The sequence below is a fragment of the Urocampus carinirostris genome, chromosome 7, assembly GCF_059441175.1.
Source record: "Urocampus carinirostris isolate Australia breed hairy pipefish chromosome 7, RoL_Ucar_1.0, whole genome shotgun sequence".
NCBI lineage: Eukaryota > Metazoa > Chordata > Actinopteri > Syngnathiformes > Syngnathidae > Urocampus > Urocampus carinirostris.
In genome coordinates this window covers 7,349,909-7,367,789 of record NC_142355.1, presented here as the reverse complement: position 1 = coordinate 7,367,789, position 17,881 = coordinate 7,349,909, and the positions used below count along the sequence as shown (strand labels likewise).

General features: G+C 42.1%; 1 protein-coding gene across 1 annotated transcript in view; it reads right to left on the bottom strand.

Moving 5' to 3' along the window:
- Nucleotides 1-1,283: 1,283 nt before the first annotated feature.
- Nucleotides 1,284-17,881, bottom strand: part of rassf8a (Ras association domain family member 8a) — a 49,221-nt gene continuing 32,623 nt past the window's right edge. Inside the window, exons 3-6 of the mRNA XM_088339624.1 lie at nt 11,272-12,059; nt 9,543-9,740; nt 4,503-4,647; nt 1,284-2,671 (exon numbers count right to left, since the gene is read on the bottom strand). Of these exons, the coding sequence (XP_088195750.1) occupies nt 2,550-2,671; nt 4,503-4,647; nt 9,543-9,740; nt 11,272-12,059 (1,253 nt within the window). The 3' untranslated portion in view covers nt 1,284-2,549. The remainder of the gene's footprint in view (nt 2,672-4,502; nt 4,648-9,542; nt 9,741-11,271; nt 12,060-17,881) is intronic.

The window sequence follows — 17,881 nt, the reverse complement described above, 5'->3', positions numbered from 1 at the left end:
AAGAAACAAAAGGAAGCGAAAAAAGAAGGAAAAATTCTGAAAAAAGCCAGAAAGAAAAGAAAGGGAGGAAAAAAGTAAATAGAGAACAAAAATAAAAAGTAACAGCTCGGAAAAAATAAACACAATGAGATTTTTTTAAAAGGAATTTTTTAAAAAGTAGAAAAAAAACACGGAAAAAAGAAGAAAAAGTTTGTGTTGCAATCAAATAATTTCCAAATATATCAACCGAATCTTGTTGCCAACATTGTACTTCCACTAAAAAATGTGATTAAGTACAGTTCTGTATCTTACAACCGACTAAATAAGCCCCCAAAAATGTTAATGTTATGCGACAAAATATATCAGGAAATAAAAACAAAGGACATTTGTAGGACCTTTGCAATCGTACATTAGTCAATTCATTCAAAAGAGAAAAATAATTTTGCATTGCCGGAAACTTAAAATGTAACTTGATGTCGAGTTTTGGACATGTTTGATAATGACTTAGTTGCCACACTTGGGATTGCTGTTGCTCACTGTTGTTTCAAGCGCTGCTCACCGACTTTGTGTGAACGCTCAGACCCGTGGAAAATTACAGGGAACATTGCCACAAGTCCTCACTTATACTGTTGGTGTTTTGCGCGTACTGTACGTATATGGCTAGAAGAGCATCGTGATCATGCACTCGGAACTTTGATCTTTGGCCACAAAGCAAAAAACAAACATTAAAATAAGAAAACATCTAAGAGAATTGACATGCTATCGCGACGCTCACATTCCTGCACATACGAAGGCTCCTCTTCAGCCATCGAGGGAACGCTCCCGATGACTTATGAAAAAGTTTTTTTTTGTTTTATTTTTACAAATTTATAGAATGAAACCTATTTATAAAGATGCATTTTTAATATACAGTGGAACCTCGGTTCTCGACCATAATCGGTTCCTGAACCCTGTTCGAAAACCGATTTGTTCGATCACCGAAATCATTTTTCCCATTAAAAATAATGTAAATCGTTTTAATCCGTTCCAACACCCAGAATGTTTACCTTGAATGTTTAACTAAAGCTAACCCAGGCTAATCGCACGTTCGCGTTATTGTAATCTTCCGTACGAAAGATTACGCTAACATCTCATCTCATCTCATTAGCCGTACCGCTTATCCTCATTAGGGTCGAGGGGGGGCTGGAGCCCATCCCAGCCATCTCCGGGCAGTGGGCAGGGGACACCCTGAACTGGTTGCCAGCCAATCGCAGGGCACACAGGGACAGACAACTCATTCGATCATTCACACCTATGGACAATTTGGACCGGCCAATTCACCTGAAATGCATGTTTTTGGAACGTGGGAGGAAACCGGAGTGCCCGGAGGAAACCCACGCAAGCAAGGGGAGAACATACAAACTCCGCACAGGAAGTCTGGAGCTGGATTTGAACCCACGACAGGTTCCCATGACATGAACTGTGCCGCACAAGGGCTAACCACTGCGCCGCCGTGCTGCCCTACGCTAACATGAACGTGTAAAAATAAAAAAATCAGGTCGTTTACAAGTCATTTAGCACCCGGGTCTCCACAACAAGTGGTGAGCGGTTCATTGGAAAGGGGGCTCTGTTCCAACACACCGAATGTTGGGCTCCGTTCCAACACCCCGAATGTTTACCTTGAATGTTTAACGTAAACATGAAGCTAACCCAGACTAATCGTACGTTCGCGTTATCGTAATCTTCCGTACGAAAGATTACGCTAACGAACGTGTAAAAATAAAAAAAAGGATAAAGAAAAGAATTATGAATAGGATTTCTTACCTTTGTGGTGGTCAGCAGAAGGCGCAGGCAAGATCAGACACTCGCACACCTCTTTCATATTTTGCTATTATTTTTTTCTGAAATGCAATAGTTGTACGCACTACTTTTCTTTTTTCACCTGTAGCAACTTTGCTGCTTGCACTGACTTTCTTTGGAGGCATAATTAGGGGCTAAAACACTTCGTACAAGTATATTATAAGCGAAAGCAAAACGAAGCACGTCCGCACGCGATAACAGTTGGTCACGCAAAGAGCGATCTACAACCGTACGCCGCTCAGTATCGCACCCTAGCGTACGCACTCACGCATTACCGGCATTCGAACTCCGATTTTTTGACCGAACAGCAAAGCAAGAATTTCTCAAAATTTCTGGTCGGACTCCCATTTGTTCGAACTGAGAGCCGTTCGAAAACCGAGGTTCCACTGTACTTCATTTCAATCTGTTAGGCTTCAGTAAATGTGTTAATTGCATAACAGGAAAATGGATAAAGATAATAGATTTACATTCATCGTAAAAAGGCCATCGTTTGGAAATATAGTACCAGCCATTAGAAAGCATTCAGACGCTACTTGAGTTATTGAACGTCACATGGCAAAGTAATGTATGTATGTTTGGAAAAAGGTTTTAAGTGCCAACAAACCCTTTGTATAAAAATCAAGCATTGTTCCTCTAGAAAACGTCACAACTGTGAAATTTTTGTTCTTGAGGAACCCTGTTCAAAAATATTGCAACGGCTCTGAGAACCGAGCCGTTGTGGTGTAGGAACTTCAAACATAGATGCCTTCTGGGTTCAGGCCGGCGCTGAGGGGACTCTTTAAGACCCGGAGATGACTGGACAGCGGTTGCAGGGACATCGGACGCTTCAGGGATCCCGTCAGTGGCACCACATCTGAAAACGAAAGAAGGACAAGGGATTGAGCTCAACAAAAAAAGAGCACAGTCCACTTTCCTCTCACTTCAATACAAAACCATTTATTCATTCATTGTCTATCTCCCTGCCACCCACACTGGACACCCACCAGTTTGCCTACAGGGCAAACCGCTCCACTGACGACGCCATAAACACAGCACTTCACACCGCGTAGAGTCACCTGGACCACCAGGGGAGCTAGGTCAGAATGCTTTTTCTGGACTACAGCTCAGCCTTCAACACCATTATCTTGGAGATCCTGGTGAAGAAACTCTCTCAGCTAGGACTCTCTTCCTCCATCTGCCACTGGATAATGGACTTCCTTTCAAACCGCCCACAGTCCGTGAAACTCTGCAACCCCGTCTCTCCCACCCTAACACTGAGCACTGGCTCCCCCCAAGGATGTGTACCGAGCCCCCTTGCTTTTCACCCTCTACACCTCCGACTGCTCCCCGACCCACCTCACAAATACAATTGTTGAGTACGCCGACGATACCACCTTGGTCGGCCTCATCTCTGAGGGGGACGAGGCGGCGTACAGGAATGAGGTGGAGTCACTGACAACGTGGTGTTCGAAAAACCACACCACAAAAACAAAATAACTCATACTGGACTTCAGGAGGAAAGGCAGGAACCCAGCACCACTCATTATAAAATGAGACTGTGTAAAGAGAGTCCACTCTTTTAAATTCCTGGGTGTGCACATTTCCGATGACCTTTCCTGCTCTGCAAACACCAGAGCGGTGGTAGGGAAGGCCCAGCCGCGACTTCATTTCCTGAGAGTGCTCAGGAAAAATCATCTGAAACAGCAGCTGCTGGTGTCCTTTTACAAAGCCACAGTGGAGAGCATTATAACATATTGCATTACGGTGTGGCATGCTGGGTGCACGGCAGCAGACAGAAATACACCTCAGAGGGTCAGCAACATAGCCCAGAGAATCGTTGGTTGCTCTCTACCCAGTCTGGAGGACATTTCCTGCTCTCGCTACCTCAGCAGAGCAGAAAACATCATCAAGGACAAAAACAAACAGACTCAGAGACAGTTTCTTCCCCAGAGCCATTACCACCCTTAACACACACCGCACAACAAACTAAAACTCTTGCAAACACACTACCTCATACAGATGTAAAATTGTATTCATGCCTATGCTCACTTTGCACAATGTTGACTATTTTGCACAATGTTGACTATTTTTGCACTAATACGATCCCAAAACTTTATGTAACATCCTACATGCCCACATTTCTTGTGTAAATATTGTGTAAATTATAACCTAATCTTCTTTGTTCCTTTATCTTCTTTGTTTTCTATTATCCTCACTGTTAAATGTGAAACTGGAGTGCCACGCCCAATTTCGTTGTCACAATACGTTCAACCCATTTTGTAACAATGACAATAAAGGTATATTCTATTCTATTCTATCTTCATTAGGGATGCACCAAAATCAACAAAACAGCGTTTTTGGTTTCTGCCAAAGGAAAAAAACAGATAAAAGGGATGTTGTCACAAAGTTGGCTTTCGTGCAGGAGGTATTTGTGCTCGACGTGGCTGCATATTTCTCATTTAAGACATGAGGGGGGAGGAGATTGAGAACACAATTGATCCACTCTTACCTAAAATACAATTTTCTTAAAGCTTCATGTATCCTTTTGCTTTCACGTCTTGTTAGCCAGACTTGGCTAATGATTCCATGCTAACATTACATAACTAACCATCTATAATTCAGCAGTTTTAATTCGTAAACACTTAGTTTTAGGTGACATCTCATTCGTTTGTCCTCAAAGTCAATGAAATGAGTGAAGGAATTACCTAGAACGGATGGATTGTTGGTACTTTCGTCCTCTGCAGGTTCAGCCGGCAGCACTGTGACCTTGGTGCCGGTTTGCTTGATGAACTGCTGCAGGTTCACTTGCCTCAGTTCCTTGGTTAGCTGCTCCAGTTCAAGCTGCATGTCCTTCAAGAAAGCAGTATTTTATTATGAGGATAAAAAGATGGAAAATATTGTTTTGCTTATTAAAATTATAATCTATTCTTAAGTGTGTACACTCACAAGGACGTGATGTGTTCATGTGATGGAGTGGGCATGGTGTTAGAAATAAGGTTGCATGGACAGGTTCTGGAAGACGTTGAAAGCTTTAGGTACTTGGGTTGTGATGTGGCTGTAGTCGGTGGAATGGAGTGCGAGGTATTGCACAGAGTGAATCAAGGAAGCAAGGTTTTGGGAGCTCTGAGGAGAGTGATGAGCAACAAGAGTACGAGGATGGATGTTAAGAGAGGACTGTGTGAGAGTGTGATTGTGCCGACTGTGTTGTATGGTGCAGAGACTTGGAGCCTGAATGCAGATTCGAGAAGGAAATTAAATGTTTTTGAGATGAAGTGTTTGAGGAGTATGGTAGGAGTGACAAGATTGGATAGATTGAGAAATGAAATTGTGAGAGACAGAACTGGAGTAGTAGTGGAACTGAGAAAGCCTGTGGATAAGAGGGTACTCTGTTGGTTTGGACACATGGAGATGATGGATGAGGAGCGAATTTTGAAGAGAATCTACAGAGCAGAAGTCAATGGAATGAGACCAAGAGGAAGGCCATCATTGACGTGGATGGATGGTGTTATGAGTGCACTGCAGGAAAGAGGTCTAAATGTAGTGGACGTTAGAAATCTTGGTGATGGGAATGAGTGGAGAGGTGTTGTAAAAGGATAGTGGGATGTTTAGACGTGTTTTAAGGGATGAGCAGGGCACCCGTATGATGCGGCAGGGGTAAACCAGTGAAAGCTGTCGGGCCCTGCTGTTGAACAAAAGAGTGTTGTGTCACCCTGATTCGTGTGACATGGCCGCTTTCTTGTGTCCCGTTTCATCTGGAGGGACGAAAGCAGGACCAACTTGGATGTTGAGGTGCTTAACTTGTTTGGGTGTTTGGCCATTCGAGTTGGCCGTGGTCCAAAAATTTTTTGTGTTTTTTGTTCCTTTTTCCCTTTTTATTTTCTTTGTTTTTGTATGCGTTTATCTTGCTGTCAATCACCCCTCTCGAGGGATATGACCAGGGTAGATAGATAGATGGATAGATAGAATTTTGTACACTGGAGAAATGTAAAAAACAGGCTGCATGAGCCTGTTTGTGTGTGCTTCTGGCAGAAAATCACAAAGCAGCATTTTGGGATATGGCAGTGAATTGATATTTTCTGTCTCCAAGTTTCACACATCAAACCATTCAACAGGGGAGACTCTATCCCCAAAACTCGAGCAAACATATGGTAGCATAATGGATAACCATCGACAGTAGAATAATACAACCCCGGGAGCTGTGTTAATTCATTTTCTCTAGACCGAAGCATACTGATGCGCTAAACGGGAAAGCCTGATGGGACACTTTCACGTGAGGACTTTGAAATACCGCCACTGTTTATTCACATGGGGTCCAGTCTTACTGGAAGAGAAATGTACCAGCTAAAATGGCTAGAGGCTCTGAAAGCATGTTTTTTCAATGTTTGTCTTTACATACAGTGCCTTGCAAAATGATTGTCGGGCTTTAAACTGTTCTCGTAGCACTCTCATAGAATGGAGATCATTGTGCATCACAACTTAATCCAGCAAATAAGAAACGTATTTGCGTGTAACACTTTTTTCTTTTACCTAAGAAAAGAACTCAAAGTTTGGGTGTGTGTAATACACAAGGTCCTATTACAGTATTTGTGCAATGGTTGATCAGTGGAAAAACATTAATGACCACAATCACAAAGAATTGGATGCTACGGGATTCGAACCCAGGTCACAGCAGCGAGGGCGCTAAATCCAGACTTCTAAACCACCAGTGATATAGATAACAAAAGAAAAGGCATTCGATTTTATCTCATTATCAAACTATTTTATTCACAGTACCAGAGACGAACAATGGAGAATGGAAAAAACAAAGCCCTGAAAGATAAACGGAAAAAAAAAAGTTTATTTATGTAGTTTAACATGTTATAAACCTGTCTTTTTTCATTTTCTCCTTTTATACTTCCTTTTTTATTAACCTCTTTGTACAACATAATAATTCGTAATATAATGCATCATCGGCTCGCTACAGTTTAACTGTACGGGTCAGGTGTATCGACATTTCGTTCTGTGTGCATGGTTACAAAGAATGACAATAAAAGTAAATTCTAATTCTATTATCTAATTCTAATTCAAAGCAAGTGAGCCGTTTGAGAGCCGGCTCTCTTTCATGAGTTGAGCCGAAAAAGCCGGTTCCTAAAAAGAGACGGACTTCCTTTCACTACACAACTACCACGGAATGATGCATGATGGGAAATCCCCGGGCGGCAGACGCATGCGCACAGTAGCATTAAACCGCTCGCTTCGTTTGCAACCAAAAAAAAAAAGATACCGAGAGAGGCTTCCGCGGCGAACTCATTTGACTTGATTAATCTGCCGTTTCTGATAGTCTGTGTATACCGCATGGTACCCATAATTGACAAAGTTGCGTTTTACCGTACAGATTTTATTGTACGTCGCACACGTCTTAAAATGCATAATAAACGTACTTTGTACTGCAGGTATGCTACTAGGGCTGCAAGATTAACCGAAATCTAATCGAGATTGCGATGTGACGTAGTGCGATTGTGTAAGGATATAGAGACAGCAAACCATAACAAAACTCCCCAGAAGAGGGCGCGGTTTACTAAAATTTCACCACTTCATAATTCTGTAAAATTCACCTAAAATCTTAATCCAGGATGTACCCAAAGTAAATGGTAAAATGGTAAATGGTCTGGATTTTATATAGCTCTTTTCAAGTCACTGAAGACTTCCCAAAGTGGTTTATGTGCAATATGCACGGATATGGTGTAATAATAGTCTGTAATAATCTGTTCTGTGCATCCCTTTGAGACTTCTTATGATTAAGGGCTATATAAATAAATATGACTTGACATGCGCAAAGAGCAGCCATTTTATAACAGCAGGTATTGATGCCAATCTTCGGTATGTTTGTTAGCATTCACCACAGAGGACTTTTGTGAGGCTGAGCTATGTGTTTGTTTCTTTTTTGCCAAACTAGCACCATTTTAAAGATGATAAAAGTCTGTGTTCAACTCAAAAACTAAAATAGAACCTGGAAAAATAGGGATATTAAAGGAGCTGTACAGAATTGGAATCTTTTTTGCTTGCTGCCGCCATCTCCTGGCTTTCTATCATCATTGCAGCCTTGTTAATGATGTGCGTGCATTTCTTAGACACGCTCAAATAAACGTTTTTTTCATCTTTTTTGGATTTGGGTTAGCGTTTGAGCTGTACTTGAACCAGGCCTTTTCCCCCCGAAGCTCCTGGGTTTTAAGCAATTTACTTGTCCAAAACCATGCTTGAATTAATCATTTAAGTAACATCTTTAGATTTAAATAACAAAATAATTTGACCACGTACCTGAATCTTTTTGTAAACACTGCAAGGTCTTTTCTGAATTGTTGGATGGCAGACTTCTTCCATTCTCGACGAGGTCTTAGCGACTATTAATGCTAACAAGCTAGTACGTTTAGCGAGACGTAATATAGTCGAAGGCAGACATTGGCTAGCAGCATTAAGGGCAAAGAACTGAAATCTCATTGTATTAGAGAGAGATGGACACATTTGAGCCCAATCAAATTTCAGTATACTGAATTCCGTGTCACCCCGACATTGTAAATATAGGAAATGTTGCCCCGACTCAGGTGATTTGAGATGAAATGAAATGATGATATAGCGCTTTTCAAGTCAATGACTTCCCAAAGCGCTTTACAATGTGCTCCACATTTCCCAATAGCGGCCTTGCAGCCATTTAAGGCGCTAACCTGCTTATTGGGGGTAATAGGGGTTCAGTGTCTTACTCAAGGACACTTCGACATGTAACACGGACGAGCCGGGATTCGAACTGGGATCCCTTGATCCCAAGACGAGCGCTCTACCTCCTGAGCTACTGCCGCCCAATTTGAAAATAAAAGTACGCTTTAAGAATCAATAAGTGAAGTATACATACTATCTTAAACTTAAAATATGTAAAGTATGGAAAAAGTGAAAGTGAAAAAGTCGGAATTCCGACTATAGTCAGAAAAATCACATCCCTGTTTATTCTACACTCCAACTCTGCCCCTCCATTCCCGCTACCTAACGTAATCTGCCCTGAACAGCTTTGCTAAAAGTAAAATAAAAGCAGATAGGTGAGGTGGAAAAAAGGGGGCTCTTTGAACTCAGTTGGAAATTATTAACACATACGTAATACAGAAAATATTCTACTGCCACCTTTTTAAAGACACTTCAAACAGCGCACCCCACCTTAACAAAAATGTGCGAGCCCACACACACATGTCAATACCATGCAAATAACATGCTTTTTGTGTTGCTTGAATGCTTAACTTGCCACCAAGTAGGTGAGTGAACAGTGCCAAAATTTCCTACCCTTTTGAGACATCCTAACGTAGGCTGATCCGACAGCTGTATCTGCTGAAACGTATTTCGAAGCAGTGAGTAAATAAAACTAGATAAAAACAAAAGCTGTAAGTACTCACCGCTTTTCACTGAATGTATCACCACTGTCAAAGCACATAGGTAGGATAAAAACCCGCACATTTCCCAGGAAATCCCCATGAGCCTCGAGCATTGGTAGGAGGTCTCGTTTGGTAGGAAAGAACACTGGTTGTCAAGTCACATTTAATTGTGACGCCCTAAATCACTAGATGTCTCAGAGGTTACAACTAAACCATACCCTGATCTTAAACCAACATGCAGGCAAGGAAAAACTCAAAAACCTCAGTATGAAGAAATGAAGAAACCTGTGACTTGAATATTTCATAAACGAACCAAAAATGGTCTCAAGAGGACAATGAGATGCGTCTCACTTGTAGTTTTTTGCTGCTTTGTCCCAGTGACTTGTCCACAGCTCTGCAGCTGCTCTCCATCTGGATAGCTTGTTTCTCTTGTGCTTTCAGCTCTCCTTTGACTCGCAGCAACTGCGCTCTAGCCTCGGCCTCGTTGAGCCACTCTGTCTCCTGGCGCTCTTTTTGTCGGCGGATATCTTCCAAGCCAGTTTCCATGCCCTGGAGAGTGGCACAAAAGACAAAAAAGTCATGGGCAAAGCTCAAATACCTCATCAGCGAAAGGAGAAGTTATGTGGCCCTCTGAAGGATTTTTTATTTTATTTAATTGGCTATAAGGGATTTAATGTAATACAAATTTGTTGAATGCAGTGGGGATTTTTCTCAGGGAAGGCTTGGGGTCAGTGTGGCCTAGACAAGAATGATGTTTACAGAAAAACGGGGACAAGGGCTGACGGGGGAAACGGAGACAAGTGTTCTAATAAGCTTTCTTGTTGTGAGTTTCTTAGACATGGCGGCGCCTTTCGGCGAGGAGGAGGTGAAGCTGGCACCTGACCCGCCGCATGGGAGGAGTCAGCATGCCCAAGTGGGTGGCCGACGCCCCGACGTGTGAAAAAGACGGAAGACGGATGAAGAGAACGGGAGCAGATATGGGAGAGAAGATCGGAGAGGCTCGACGAAGACTAATTAGAATAAATCGACAATAATTCGGCTAAATTTGATGGAATTCACTTAGTTATATACTTTAAGAAAATAAATCTGCCCCAGTGTGGAAAAGCCTGTCTCTTGTCAATATTTTTCCCTAAATTAAGAAACGAGCATGCATTGTTAGGAGAATAAAATTTGTGTTTGGTTAATGGAGTCAGATAACTAATTTGATAAACGCTACATTTGTAATACAGTGGATCTCGGTTTTCGAACGCCTCTCAGTTCGAACAAATCGGAGTCCGACCAAAAATTTCGAGAAATTCTTGCTTCGCTGTTCAGTCAAAAAATCGGAGTACGAACGCCGGTAATGCGTGAGTGCGTACGCTAGGGTGCGATGCTAAGCGGCGTACGGGTGTAGATCACTCTTTTCGTGACCAACTGTTATCGCGTGCGGACGTGCTTCGTTTTGCTTTCGCTTTTAATATAGGTGTACGAAGTGTTTTAGCCCCTAATTATGCCTCCGAAGAAAGTCAGTGCAAGCGGCAAAGTTGCTACAGGTGAAAAAGAAAAGTAGTGCGTACAACTATTGCATTTAAGAAAGAAATAATAGCAAAATGTGAAGGAGGTGTGCGAGTGTCTGATCTTGCCTGCGCCTTCTGCTGACCACCACAAAGGTAAGAAATCCTATTCATAATTCTTTTCTTTATCCTTTTTTTTACATTTTTACACGTTCATGTTAGCGTAATCTTTTGTACGGAAGATTACGATAACGCGGATGTCTGATTAGCCTGGGTTAGCTTTATGTTTACGTTAAAAATTCAAGGTAAACATTCAGGGTGTTGGAACGGATTAAAACCATTTACATTATTTTTAATGGGAAAAATGATTTCGGTGATCGAACAAATCGGTTTTCGAACAGGGTTCTGGAACGGATTATGGTCGAGAACCGAGGTTCCACTGTATAGTTTTTTCCCTAACACCTCACAGGAAAAGGTTTGGGGACCCCTACTTTGACACTGCCCCTTTAAATAATCAATTTAAATCCCAAAATAAAAAAAAATACCCAAGTGTAGTTTCATTTGTAGTCCCCAACCAGAAAACCCACCTGCACAATGGCCAGTTTCATTTCAATCTCCTTTTCACAGCCCTGCAGACAAGCGCGTAGCTCTTCAAGCCTCTCCTCCAACTGCCTCTCACTTTCAAGTTCGATCTGTAGCTCAGTGGTCCAAAACTCCTCCTCCTCCATCTCAACCTCAGTCTTCCTCAAATGTTTCTCCAATTTTAAAATCTCTTCGGTGAGACCCCTTCCCGAGTCCCCGCTGCAATCTGGACTTTGTCCCGCTCTCGCCCCGGCCCAGGCTTTGAGCTCGGCTTCATACACTTCCAATTTCTTCTCCAGCACACGTAGCGTTTCTCTCTGAATGCCCACCAGCCGGACCAAATCCTCAGTACGACAAGCCCACAGTTCTTGGGAAGCAAACCCAGTGGCTTGGCCTCGATGTTGCCGGGCACCTCCTAGATGAAGTCTCCTGTTTACTTCAGGTTGATTCGCCCGGTCTCCGCTTAGTATCTCCCTTAAGCCTCGAGGCGCTCCAGTAAAGGTGAGGGACTTGCGCCGAGGCTCTTTGCGGCAGAGGGAACGATCGTTGGGATGGTGAAGCTTTGCGAGGGGGGGAAGGCTCTGTCTGTAAAAGCCTCGTTCGGGCCCCCGGAGAGTAGGACCTTCCGAAGGCGGACGTTCAGTCAAGGACGGGCCGGTGCGAAGCAAAATCAGTTGCACGTCGCCAGCGTATTGTCCCCATGTGTTCAGAGAGGCCACCGGGCTCTCATGAGGGGCTAGATGGCGCTCTGTGTCCCGCCATTTTTCCACTAGGGTGTATCTCCCGGTCCGACCTGCAAGGAAAATCATAGATATTTATATATCGTATTTTCCGCACTATAAGGCGCACCTAAAAGCCTTTATTTTTTTCAAAAGCTGACCATGCGCCTTATAATGCAGTGCGCTTTCACATTTTTAGTGGAAGTACAATGTTGGCAACAAGATTGACTTGGTATAATTGGAAATTATTTGAATGTAACATTAACTTTTTCTTCATTTTCCCTGGTTTTTTTTTGTATTTTTTATTAATTCCTTTAAAAATCTCATTGTGTTTATTTTTTCCTAGCTGTTACTTTTTTCTTTTTGTTTTCTATTTACTTTTTTTCCTTTGCTTCTTTCTTTTCTTTTTTCTGGCTTTTTTTCTGAATTTTTTATCTTCCTTTTGTTTATTTTTTTCAGCCTTTCACTACTTTTTCATTTTGGTATTTTTTTCTTTTTTGTTCTATTCCCCTTCCTTTAAGTCATTTTGTGCATAATTGTACATAATATTTGGTCATATAGGGATGAAAGAAGCAAAAACAACCTGAAGAGCCGTTTAGGACCCGAAAGAGCCGCTTCCTTTTAGTGAGCCGAGTCGAAGAAGCCGGTTCTCGAAAAACTACTGACTTTACTCAACTTTGTTCTACTTCGACCTTAATTTCAACACAACGTCAGGGGAACCCTTGTATTTTTACCTTTATGCACTGTAACTTTAACTTAATTCGCTTCTTAATTAGCAATTTCGAGCCCTGATTTTTGTGAGCTGGCTAGATTTTCTTGTGCGCGGAAAAGCTCTGGGTATTGCGCGTGCAGCTTAGACGGAACAATGCATCTGACATATATAGGAGGTGCCCCAAGGCCAATTTGGCCAGGTAATATAACAGAGATGTGAAAGTGCAGTTGAGAATTGGGTTCAAAATATTTACATAGGGGGAAAACATTGAAAAAAATTGTGTCACATTTGTGTGTAAAACTCTAAATTAGTCTAATTTTTTTTAATTCCTACTAAGTTTCTGATTTTATTCAGGCGGAGCCAAGTATTTGAGTGAATAGTATGGCGACTGCGGGGAAAGCAACGGATCTTAGCGCGTGTTATACATGATAGGTGAACACACCAGTATATTACCATATTTGTGCCATGATTGATCAGTGTAAAAATATCCCTGACCACAATAGCTAAACATTGGATGCAACAGCAATCGAACCCGGGTCACGGCGGTGAGAGCGCAGAATACCAACTAAGAGACAACCAGTGACATGGATGACATAAGACAAGGCAATACATATCAGTGTTTTCTATTCAATTTTGTGAGACCCAGGTGGGTGGACAATCTCTGGCAGGCGTCTCAAACTTGGCCCCGAAGTGATAATTTGAGGCTCCCAACTTAACCTATTCAGTGCCAGACGTTTCACCTCAAATGGGAAGTCCCGGTGCCAGCCAATTTTTGCCATTTTGACCCTTCCGTGGTGTTTATGTTCATTCATTTGCTGCAGGAATCATCACCCAAACCCCCTCTCGCCATCACATCACTCCTGTCCTTTAGCAACTCCACTGGCTCCCAATCTACCATAGAATCAACTACAAAATCCTGCTCGACACCTACAAGGCCATTCATAACCTCCCTACCTCTCCGGCCTCCTTCACACTGCCACGCCATCCCGCACCCTCAAATCATCTTCCTGCCTCCATCTCACTATACCCCCTGCCTGCCTCAGCTCCATGGGGAGCAGAGCTTTCAGCCGCTCTGCCCCCGAGCTCTGGAACTCATTGCCGCCTGTCCCTGTCCATCTTCGAATCTGGACTCAAAACTCACCTCTTGCCTTTTCTTGACCATCTGCCTCACACACCGCCCCTTTTAACTCTAATGTGTTTTATTGGTTATTTATTACAGTGGAACCTCGGTTTTCGAACGCCTCTCAGTTCGAACAAATCGGAGTCTGAGAATTTTGAGAAATTCTTGCTTCGCTGTTCGGTCAAAAAAATCAGAGTTCGAACGCCGGTAATGCGTGAGTGCGTACGCTAGGGTGCCATGCTGAGCGGCGTACGGGTGTAGATGGCTCTTTTCGTGACCAACTGTTACTGCGTGCGGACGTGCTTCGTTTTGCTTTCGCTTTTAATATAGGTGTACGAAGTGTTTTAGCCCCTAATTATGTCTCCGAAGAAAGTCAGTGCAAGCAGCAAAGTTGCTACAGGTGAAAAAAGAAAAGTAGTGCGTACAACTATTGCATTTAAGAAAGAAATAATAGCAAAATATGAAGGAGGTGTGCGAGTGTCTGATCCTCTCCCCACCGTCTACCTGCGCCTTCTGCTGACCACCACAAAGGTAGAAATCCTATGCATAATTCTTTTCTTTATCCTTTTTTTTTTTTTTATACGTTCATGTTAGCGTAATCTTTCGTACGGAAGATTACGATAACGCAAACGTACGATTAGCCTGGGTTAGCTTTATGTTTCCGTTAAACATTCAAGGTAAACATTCGGGGTGTTGGAACGGAGCCCAACATTCAGGGTGTTGGAACAGAGCCCCCTTTCCAATGAACCGCTCACCACTTTTTGTGGAGACCCGGGTGCTAAATGACTTGTAAACGACCTGATTTTTTTATTTTTACACGTTCAAGTTAGCGTCATCTTTCGTACGGAAGATTACGATAACGCGAACGTACGATTAGCCTGGGTTAGCTTTATGTTTACGTTAAACATTCAAGGTAAACATTCAGGGTGTTGGAACGGATTAAAACGATTTACATTATTTTTAATGGGAAAAATCATTTTGGTGATCGAACAAATCGGTTTTCGAATAGGGTTCTGGAACAGATTATGGTCGAGAACCGAGGTTCCACTGTGCTTGTTTTACTCTTCGTTTATTGTTGTGCCCTACTCATATGTACAGTGACCTTGGGTGTCCTGAAAGGCACTTCGAAGTACAGTGTATTATTCTTATTATTATTTAATTTGTATTTGAGAAAATGAAAACACAATCGTATACTTTTTTTTATTAAAAAAATTAGGGATGTGCGTTCTACACGAATAAGTACGGCAGCCACTTTAAACGCTTTAAATAGTTCACAGTGAAAAGAGCACATATGTTTCTTTATTATCACAAAGACTCAATGGGTGAAATTAGCACTGCTTGTTAAAAGAAAAGAAAGAAAAAGTCAGAGGCGAGGAGGGGGCTAAGCTTTGTCAGCTTGGCAAGGAAAAAAAAAAAGGATGAGTCATACTTTCCCTCCTCCAACTCTGAAGTTGTGGCAAGTGACGTCAATTCAGTCTGCTCAAGCAATTCTGTTCCCCTACAGAGCCATACGAGGAGGGGGTTGTTAGTTGTAAGAAATTGCCAATAAAGTCCTGATGACTAAACTGAATCTCAGCAGGAAATTCATGAAAAGGCGGATGGACTCATAAATGCAGGTTTTATTTGTTTTTTTCAGGTGAGCAGTAAGAAAAGGGTTGATTTACAGAGTACCGTGTTTTCCGCACTATAAGGCGCACCTAAACGCCTTTATTTTTTTCAAAAGCTGACCATGCGCCTTATAATACAGTGCGCCTTATATATGGATCAATATTAAGCCGCAAAGACTTGCAACTAAGGCAAGCAGCCGCCGACTAGATTTTCCACCGAAGGCGAAGTCGTCCGCGGTGTATGCTGGGATTTATATACCGGCGTTTCATTTCCTAGCCAATGTGTCAATCATCATTTGAATCAGTCACTATTGGTTAAAGTTTTTCGGAGGTAAAGGGGGCGGATCCTTTTTATCATTTACAGGCTCGCATAGGCTAAAGGGGCGAAACAAAGCCTGCAATTGGCCGAAAAAGATGAATGTGAATCACACGTTGGGTTGCACTACGACATAGAGAAAACATTTTTTACTATTTTGTATTTGTAAATATTTTACTCTCCTGGATTTACTACACTCACGGTTGTAAGAAGACCATGGTTACGTATCATTATTGAACGAGATGGCTGCAAGAGAACTTAGGTGAGCTATGCGGCCTTATATTTTCCCGGTATCTTGTTTTAGAACGATCTCGATGTTTCTGTGATGAGTCGATTTTTAAACTAAATTCAATTCAAATTGTTTATTGTCATATGCACAGTAAAGAACCCCGTTTCCCTTCACAATAAAATTCTTACTTTGCTGTCCACAGTTGCCAGCAAAAAATAAAATGGAAACTAAGAAATGTTTGGCATTTCTTGAATCCCAAGACTGTAACCTTCTAAATGATATTTGGAACGATGCATTTGAGTGATTGGTGACATTGTACAGACACTGTTTCCGTACATGTCTGAGACACGTATTTGCTTCTTTGCAAGCTTTGGGAATGTTAAGGGGGTAATAAGTTTGACTGAACTATCTGACTGTTTTGTCGACGTTCCCATTGTAGCGCCTTATAATCCGGTGCGCCTTATGTATGGAAAATATAGGACCAAAACTATTTTTTGGGGGTGCGCCCTATAACCCAGTGCGCCTTATAGTGCGGAAAATACGCTACTATTTTACACTGGCGGGTAAAAACATTCTTTTGAACTCATTCAATGCCATAACGAATAAATATGCTTTCAGAAGCATTGTCCCTTAGTGCCAAAACGTAAAAATATGTATTCCTTGTTCTAAATTAAAAAAAAACTATGATCAAGGGTGGGCAGCACGGCGGCGCAGTGGTTAGCGCGTGTGTGACACAGTTCTGAGGTAAATGGTAAATGGTCTGCATTTATATAGCGCTTTTCAAGTCAATGAAGACCTCCCAACGCGCTTTACAATGTGCTTCACACTTACCCATTCACACACACTCACACACCAATAGCAGTCATGCAGCCATGCAAGGCGCCAACCTGCTTATTGGGGGCGTTAGGGGTTCAGTGTCTTACCCAAGGACACTTCGACATGTAACACGGAGGAGCCGGGATTCGAACTGCGATCTCTTGATCCCAAGACGAGCGCTCTACCTCCTAACCTCCTGTGTGGAGTTTGCATGTCACCCTGATAAAACGCTGGAGTTGTTTACATCGAAAGGGGGAGATTTGGCATAGAAGGAGGTGAAGTTTTACAATTGTTGTTTTGTCCCCACCAAAATTATGTGATCACTTAAAAAAGATGATTGATCAAAGTAGCGCAGGGAAGGTTAAATCACATTCTCTTCTGAAGCGCTGATGGAGATGACATATAAATTGGCGGCATCTTTCCCCTATTTCAGGTGAAACTTATGTTATGTTATGATTCGGCCCTCACTAATGCCAACCCCAAACCTACATCGTTGGTGCAGGATATCGTCAACAATCATTTCGCTGCCCATCCTATAGTGAGGATGGGCACAAGGGTCATTTACGTCAAAGTTTAAATCAAGTTATTGATATTTGGTTCAAATCTTATTAGCTACTAACAGTTGCTTATTGCTAAATTTGCTTAGTCCTGCTTCAAAAAGCTGTGTACCGAAGCTCCCCTACATACAACCATTCGACTTACAAACAGGGTTGGGTAGGGTTACTTTAACTGGATTACTTTCAATTACTTTTGGATTACTCCAATACTAAATATGCTAATAGAAGACATAAAAACCTAAATATGAATAAAATGATGACTCACAACACGTGGTCAGCTTTCTCTCCTGGCTTTGATCTCTTTGATCTCCGGCAAAAGTAACATAATATGCGACAGGAACAAAATGAAAATAAATCCAAACTGCTTGCCAACATCATTTTTGCCGTTCCATGTGTTCCGTTACTCCCCAAGCCTGCACAAAATGTAGTCATTTTATGCATATTTAGTTTCTTTTGTATTTTATTAGCATATTTGGTATTGGAGTAATCCAAAAGTAATTGAAAGTAATCAAGTTAAAGTAACCCTACCCAACCCTGCT